This window comes from Numida meleagris, unplaced genomic scaffold (genome assembly GCF_002078875.1).
Source record: "Numida meleagris isolate 19003 breed g44 Domestic line unplaced genomic scaffold, NumMel1.0 unplaced_Scaffold244, whole genome shotgun sequence".
NCBI classification, from domain to species: domain Eukaryota; kingdom Metazoa; phylum Chordata; class Aves; order Galliformes; family Numididae; genus Numida; species Numida meleagris.
Window position 1 is genome coordinate 315,945 of NW_018364243.1, and position 8,431 is coordinate 324,375.

Sequence of the window (8,431 nt, forward strand, 5' to 3'; positions counted from 1 at the left end):
TCGGGGGGGGCCCTGACCCAGAATTGTTCCCGTTCCGTGGTGCGGGGTGGAACTGGGTACCCAGCAGCACCTGCCCCACCGCTTCCACGCCGGAGCGAGCACCGTGCTCTGCAGCTCCCGGTGCCCTCCAGCTGCACACCTGGAGGCGTTGCTCTCAGCCTCAGCGCAGAGGGGAAAGCCATGCCGCCACTTCTGCAAATCCAGAGGTGCCATTTCTTCCTGGTAATTGCTGCTGCAGCCAATGGGGTGGAAATCCTAACGCGGCGTTGCTTGGAACGGGCGCTCGGCGGAGCAGATAACTCTAAGAAATGTGGAGGCTGCTGCCAAATCTCACTGCATCTCCGCAGCGAGCAGCCAGGCGGCCCAGCTGTTGCTGCAAAAATTGGAGCTAGGAAAGAGCCAGCACGAGCTGAAGTCTCCTATCTCCACTACGGACACGTGAAAGCACTTCATAACCTCCCCCCCCCCACATACACACTTCATTGGATCGGAGAGTTCTTCAGCGAAATTTGCTGCAGAGAAACACAACAGGAGCAGGTTCTGGGCACGAGCAGCTGCAGGGTGTGCCCTGGAAAGCAGCACCCCCCCCAACAGCGTCCCTGCTCAGGAGGAATTGCTGCCCGGACCCCCCCCCTGCTGCAGGTGGGCGAGCAGCCCGTCCCGATGAGGAGGGCGAGAAAGGCAGCTGGGTTACACCCAGGGAGAAGGACACAGAGAAAGGCAGCGGGAGAAAGCGGGGGATGCTGAGCTGCCACCCCCGTCCACTGCTCTGCGCGCTGCCAAAGCGCGCTGCCGCGAGGGGAAGCAGGTGCTGCAACAAGCCCTGCACTGCAGCAACCACCGCGGGGTGATTCATAACCCACAGCCGGGGGGGACGGCAGCGAAATAGAGGAATTACCCAAAGGGGCAGGGATGGAAAGCAAGCCCCGTGCTGGGGAGGGGGGGGTGCAGCAGCCGCCCCATAGCACGCAGGGCAGTGCAGGCTGCAGCGGGGGGGGACGAGCCTGCAGGAAGCTCTGCAGCAGAGCAGCCTGACCCCCCCCCTCTCCCTGCAGTGCGGACGCAGGCAGCGTGCAGATTGCTGCTCCGGGCACGGGCTGGGGACACCGCGTGAAGAGCAGAGCTCCTCATTAATACCTCATCAGCCAGAGAGGCACAGCTCCTCATTAACACCCCGTCAGCCGGAGGGAATGCGGACGCGTTCTCCTGCACCGCGCTAGCGCCAGCCGGCTCCTTGGCACGGGCCGAGGCGAGTTTGCTGCGGGATTTGTGCACGGGGCCAGCGAGTGCTCTGGCATCCGGGCTCTGATTTAGCAAAGAGGGGCCTGGAAAGCCGTGCAGAGCCAGCTCCATCTGACAGACAAGTGTCTGTGCCGGCTCAGCGCGCGCACGTGCTTCCAATGCAAAGCGGCGACGGCCCTCTCGGAGCTGGCAATGAATCCCGGCCCTAGGAATGATAAAGGCCCTAACTTACAGGAAACGCTGCTATTAAATAATATTTAAGTCTTAATTATATTTTAAAACAGCCATTTTATAAAAAAAGAAGCTCTATTATAGTGCTTTTGTAGTTAAAGGTCTGTCAACATTTCCATTTTAAACCTTCATTTCTAGGGGGTTTATAATTTGGTCATAAAAATTCATTCTAGGCTGGAACTTGGCATAGAGGGGCTCAGCCTAGGAGCAATATTTTTTATGATCCAATTTGGTTTAAATTGGTTTGGCCGTTTTTAAGTTATAGGAGTGTAAAAAATAAACGTTTACTGGTTTCAGATGCCTTCTCCAGCTGATTATTATTCAAAATTAGCTCTCCTCTCCCCACCTCCAAAAACACCTTCGGGGAGAGCTGGGGGAGCTCACCGTGCCCTGCTGACAACGTGCACGAGCTGCGGCTCAGGTCAATGCACTTTTTTGGGGCTCACGACCCAGGAGCTCCCCTTGGCCAGCCCCGCTCTCCGGTGCCGGGAGACGCGTGCAGCATCTGCCACCCCGCGCAGGTAGCGCAGCTGTAAGGGCCGTAATTGGAAATGAATAATTAACTCCGCGAACCTGCACTGCTGCAAAGCGATGGGAGGCCCTCGGAGCGAGAGGCTCCTCTGCAGAATTTCGCCTGGGCCGCCGGCAGCTTCCAATAGAAGGGCTGCAGGCGCGGGGCGAGCAGGCGAGCGGGGCCGCGGACGTTTCCTTCCCTTTAGAAAACAGCGAAGCAACTCTGCTTTACGGCCCAGCTCCCGGGTGCAGGAGGGACGCAGCGCGGACGTGGCTTTGCATGCTAAGTGCAGGCAGGGGGATCCGTGCCCCAGCACGGGGAAGGGCTCTGCCCTCGCCCCGCCGTTCCCAGCCACCATTTTGCACTTTAATGTTTGGCTGCACCAGGGCAGGGGCAGGCGGGGCTGCCTGCAAGGGCCCACGGGTGGATGGGAGCTGCTCCACATGGGATCTGGAGCCGTGCGTGCCCCCCGCTGCCCCACGGCTCCGTGTCCGTGTCACCCCACGGGTGTCCAGCCCCCCCGGCCCATTGCTGATCACCGCTATCGGCCGCTCTCCTGCTTAATTAGGCTCAGATTTCCAAAGACAGACCAGCCCCGATTTCATTAAACCCGAGGCTGTCAGGAGCCTGAGCTCTTTAGGAAAGCCAGCCTGTGCCCGAGCCAGTCCCCGTGCCAGGACAGGAACAATTTCTGCAGGAGGACGGGGTGCCATAACTCTGCTTAACAACCATTTAAATCCCTGCCTGCTCTAACAGCGGGTCGCCAATGGGGCTGACGTCGCTCGAAGATTTGATTTCAGCCCTGTGAATTTCCCGTGCAGCTCATCTGGCTTCAGGAGCGCCAGGAACGGAGCCTCGGGAGGCAGACCCCACCAGGGTCGTTAAATCAGCACCAAGAATTGAAGTGGAAACCGCTCTGTTGTGCAGCAGACGGGCGCGGGCGCTGCCTGCCCTCACCCTGCGCTGCCCGCACACCTCCCTCCCTGCTCCGCTCCATTATTCTGAATCCAGCCTGCCTCCTCCGAGGGCTGAGGCAGGGACAGGGACCAGGCTCAGCCCTTGTGCTGCTCCCTACCTGAAGCCGGGACAAAGAAATACCAGCACGAAGCACGGGGCAGGGAGCACATCCCACAGCAGCGCCCCGAGCCGCCCCGGCTCCAGCCACGTCAAGGCGAGAAGCTCAGCAAGGAGAGCTCATTGCTGGGATGCTCCTCGCTGCCCGTCTCTTCCTCCTCCTCCACCTTGTATGAAAGGAATAATCTATATTCGTTTGGATTATACAAGCTGCAGAACACACCTCAGCTTCGGCCCCACATTGAACCAATTGCAGAAGCCGTTTGTTGCCTCGTATATTACAAAGCAATAGAGATTTAAGGGATAATGGTCATGGTGGCAGAGTATACAAAGCAATAAACTGCTTTTGAGGTTGGTTAAATGCCAAGTGATGCTGAGGCCTCAATGCCATAAACATTATTTCTATTATATGACAAGATAAGAGGATACAATAAACCACAAAGAAGAAAAATCATTGTCTGGCCTCGTGAAAGTTCTGGGCTTCGCGTTTCTCGGACACTGCGCGAGCATCACCCCGGTGCGGCGGGTTTAAGGGGAATAAATTGTTAAATTAAGGGCGGGTTTAAAAAGCAAACGATGGTTTGAGGAAATGGCCTGTATAACTGCGGCGCTGAATTAGGAGCCGGCGATGATTTGTGTCGCTTACGAGGAGGGAAATGGAGCGGGCTGGGAGGGCAGCGGCCAGGACGAGTCCTGCTCCGGGCAGAACCCGGGTACGGGAGCAGCCCAAACGTCTCCGTCTGTAAGGATCCTCCTCCGCTGTGATGCTTTGCCAGGTCTGGAGCACCCAGGGCTCCCTGGGAGGGCGGCAGGAGGCGGCGGAGCGGCCACGGGTTCCTTGCACCGCGCTCCTGGGCTCTGCTGCCCACACCGGGCACGGCCAGAGGTGCCAGCAGCGATGCAGGGGGAAACGGGCCCAGAGGGGACACCCACAGCCCAGCACCGCCCGCCGCCCTCCTCCCTCACAGAACGCTGCTCTGGACGCCCTCAGGACCACGGCCAAAGTTTTAATGACCCCGTGTTAATGAGTCAGGGCCGTAGCGCCATACAGACCCAGCTAACGCCCTCCGGCTTCACGCGGTGACGGCGAGCACGGGGCTGCGCTGAGGCTGACTTCCATCGCTGCGCAGTAAATGGCACGAAGAGATTCTTAACGACAATTAGCGGCGTGCAGCACCTCGTTTACGCTTAACGAGTTCGATGGGAGCTCTGGGTGCAGGCACGGCCCCGCGCCGGCGGAGGCAGCAGCCGCCCACGGCCCTCGCAGTGCACACAGGGAAGGGGTCAGGGAGAAACGCATCCCCTGCCCCCCCCCCCCTCCAAGGAGCAGCCACCCCGCGACCTTGGGAAGAATCCTCCTGAGAAGCGGAGCGTGGGGCACATTTGGAAGTTCAGCTGTGCCACGGCAGCCACGCTGCTGGGAAGCGATCCCGCACACGGCATCCAAAAATAACAGCCCCGAAGACCTAGCAACCACAACATGTTTACGTCCCCAGCGAAGCCCCACCGGCCGCGGTGACATGGGGGGCACGCAGGGATCGGAGCGTCTATTTTCGGTGCCCGCTCCCCCTTCCCCTCCTCGCCTCCCTGGAAATTCAGTTCTGTGGCCTCTTTCCGCCCAAAGAGATGAAGGGAAAGTGGGGAAAAGAGGCATCAAGCCCAAGAATCGGGGTGGAGCGAGGTACGGAGGGAAGGAACCGGCCGATGGCTCAGAGCAATGACACCGGGAAGCAAAAGGATTTTTCTCCTTTAAGCTGAAGTGGGAAAATCACCACTGGCTTCACAGTAATTGCCTTCAGCCTCCTGCTCGGGTCAGCCCGGCTCTGCTCTCCCTTCTCCTGTGATGTCCCGTGCTGCTGGGAGCTCAGTGCAGAGCTCACACGGGGCAGGACACGGCACTCGGAGCAGAACGGGACCAGCAATCACGCTGTGCCCGCTGCTGATGGAAGCCAGACTCACTGCAGCTGCCTGGGAACGGGGTACCCCGAAAACGGGGGATGCACCCAAAGGAGCAGGGGGGTCTGCAGGGATGAAAACACGCTGATGGATCAGGGAAGAGACCAGAGGGCTGGAAGAGAGGGAAAGGAACGGAGACATCAGAGCCATGGCGGAGAGATCCCAGCAGGCACTGACACACAGACAGCGACCCCGATGCCCAAAGCAGCTCAGCAACCGGCAGTGCCCCGCACTCAGCAGAATTTGTAGGCAAAATGCAGCCAAAGGCCTCAAAGAATGAGGAAAATTCTGTTGCTCTGCTGCCTGTGTCCGAACGCAGCGCTCTCCATCTTCAGGAAGAGAGGGAACAAGCTGAGGCTTCACTCCAACACCAGTGCACGCCCACGAACCAGTGCTGGTGCATCCCCAGTGCACAGCCCAGGGCAGCGGGAGCTGCTGGGGAAACGACGCGGCACGCGCTCCCGGGCTCAAGCCCCGCAGTCAGCCCCAAAAAGCGGGATATTAAAAATAAACCCAGCCCAGAGTGATGCACTGCAGCTCCCTGCCTGCAGGGATCCAATCCTGCCCCAGCAACGTGGCTCTGAGCTGCGGCTCCTTCCCTTCCTGCACGGCCAAGGCTCTGACAACCCGCAGCACAGGGCGGGCACAGGGAGCCGGGGACAGAACACGAAGCACAGGAGACACCGGGACTGCAGGGGAGAGGCTGGGGCTCGGCGTGTTGGGCCTGAAGGACCGCGGAGGGGTGACTCGATCGGTCGGTAAACACCGGCAGAGATTTGTTGGGAAGGATTTTCTGTCCAACAAACACAAATTAATAAGATCCGCAGCCTGGGAGCTGCGGGCGAACAGGTTCAGACTGGAAAGAAGGCAATTCTTCCCCACCAGAGAGAGCAATTAACTATTAGAACAACTTCACCGAGGGCTGCGGTGAATTTTCCATCGCTGGAAATATTCTAAATCAAGCTCGGATCATCATTATTTCATACATGCTCTGGTTTGAACAGGTATTGAAGGACGTTCTAGGAAGCCGTGCGCGAGGTCAGGCTGGATCACAATGAATCACGGCGGCATGAATTACCCGGATTCTAACATTTCAATATTAACATGAAGAATTGTCAGAATTACCCATAAGCAGCAGTCTGGAACAGCGAAAGGAGGAAGCAACCACCTTTATATGTCATTTGTGGGAGATTGTGGGAGATTAAATTTAAATACATTGTTGTTTGCCTTAATTGCTTGTTTGAATCCGATTTTAAGGTTGTATGATTGAAGTGCTCACATCATTAAGTGCTCAAATACAGCTAATACATTTTATAAATGACTTGCACAATTTCACAGCCAGAGAAGTTCAGGATAAGAAGCAGCCTACAGGAAAAAAAAAAAGGAAGATCACCTGGGGGTGGATGGGGAGCGCTGCAGAACGAGCCCAGCGCGGCGGGGCCGGAGCCGGGCGCTGCTCCGAGAGCCCCGGTCCCTGGGAAACGGCAGATTTTGAGATCTTTTTTCTTTTTTTTTTGACCCATTTCCGCGCTAGGAAGATAAACGTGACACGGGATTCCCAGGGGACGCGGCGCTGCCCTCGACCTCGGGACGCACCACGGTGCTCAACACACGGAGGGGAACGCGGGCACCTTGGGGAGGGCCAGGGCTCCCAGATGCAGCGGGGCAGCACCCAGCAGCGGGCATGGGCTGCTGCAGGCCTCGGGAAAAGCCACAGCCCCCCCCCCTTGCCCCCCACCCTAAGGGGCACCGTCGCACTGTGAGGTCGGAGCGCTTCAGATCAGACCAACCCGGCTCCCCAGACCCGCACGGGGCCGTGCTGGAGCAGTTCCTACCCGCTCCCATCCCAGCAGCCTGCACTGGGGCTGTGCAAGGCGCTGCTCCTCCCACCAACGCAGCACGCAAGCAGCGGGCAGGGCTGGAACTCACTCCAAACGCTCCCAGCTTGCACCGAAACTTTGCAAGGCCGCAGCCGACTCCAGCACGTCGCCCACAGAGGAAAAATTCACAATGGGTCTTTTTGCTGCCCCCCCCTCCCTCTCTCTCCCTTTTATTTTTTGGCAAGCCCAGAATAGAAGGCGGCAGCTTGGGGCTCACGGGACGCAAACCGTCAAGTGTCGCATTCTCAGCTGCCTCACGGAACACGCAACGCAGGGAACCCAAACCAGCACGGAGCAAAGCTCTGCCCCGCGGCCGAGCGGCCCCGCCAGGAGCCGAGCAGAGCCCGGAGCTGGAGCTCAGCGTGATCCTGTGCAGCTCCGGGGGAGCAGGGCGACACAAGAACAACGGAATGACGGCGAGCACGGCGGGCTGCACCGCGCCGCAGTGCCCGCGCGCGCCTCGTCACCGGGATTTACGCACTGCAAATCCTCCGATCTGATTACCTCCAGTGATCACGTAAAACACCGGCTTTAAACTCTTTGCCTCGGTGATAAAACAGCCACTTTGATTCACGGCGACGCGCTCACAATAAAGCACGCGGTAAAAAAGGTACCTGTCCGCAGCCGGGGGCATTGCACACGAAGGGCCTGTCGTCGCCCATATTTCACGCCGCTCCGCCACGCTGGGGAGAGAAAAGAGGAAATTGTTAAATAAGCACGGGGGGGGGGGATAAGTAAATAAATAAATAAATTCAGAATACCCAGAAGCAGCCCTGTGCGGGACTGCCATTGAGCAGGGAGGAGGAGGAGGAGGAGGAGCTCGCCGCGTCGCCGTCGGGGAAGAGAAATGAAGCCGACCCGCGTGCGGAGCGCCCCGTTGGTTTTCGTGCATGGGAAAAGGGCCCACGGGGAAGCACAAGGGGAAGCACACGGGGAAACACGTGGGGCTTCCCCACCCCGCGTGCCCCCCCAGGGCCCACGGCCCCCAGGCATCGCCCACTGCTTCGTCCCCGCTCCGTGTAACCAGTGGGAAGGCAGCGACAACCACTGGGGGGAAAAAAACAACGCGCGAGCGAGAAGCGCTCAAATAAATCCACGTCCTCTCTGTGTGCAAGTTATATTTTCAATGGGAGAGAGCTAAAATTTGTCATTTAATTAATTAAGGGATTATAGGAGTGGTGCTCCATTTTACAAGGCAATAATCCGGCTCCCTAGTGGGTAAACTACGAGGCTGATGGCAGGGGCAGTTTATCACAGATTACAGCCAAGGATAACAAAACACTCGCTCCTATTATGCTACAAGTGAAGCCATTCTTATTAATAAGAAATAAGAGTAAATAAAGCCACCCCCACCACCTCGAATCCGAGAAATAACGGTGCCCTCCACCCACTGCTATTTTTACAGTGGGGTTTTAAAAAGCTGTAATAAAGCACACGCTCTCTTCGGGGGTTGCTCTGCAGACAACACTGCAGCCACTCCTGCACTCCGGGTTGGTGCTGAGCTGCAGGCAGGAGCAGAGAGCAAAGCAGAAAG

At 58.0% G+C, this 8,431-nt stretch overlaps 1 protein-coding gene across 1 annotated transcript in view; it reads right to left on the reverse strand.

The window, feature by feature from the left end:
- ATF7 (activating transcription factor 7) overlaps window positions 1–8,431 on the reverse strand; it is a 53,957-nt gene that overhangs the window by 28,089 nt on the left and 17,437 nt on the right. Inside the window, exon 2 of the mRNA XM_021382433.1 lies at window positions 7,512–7,580. Within this exon, the coding sequence (XP_021238108.1) occupies window positions 7,512–7,559 (48 nt within the window). The 5' untranslated portion in view covers window positions 7,560–7,580. The remainder of the gene's footprint in view (window positions 1–7,511; window positions 7,581–8,431) is intronic.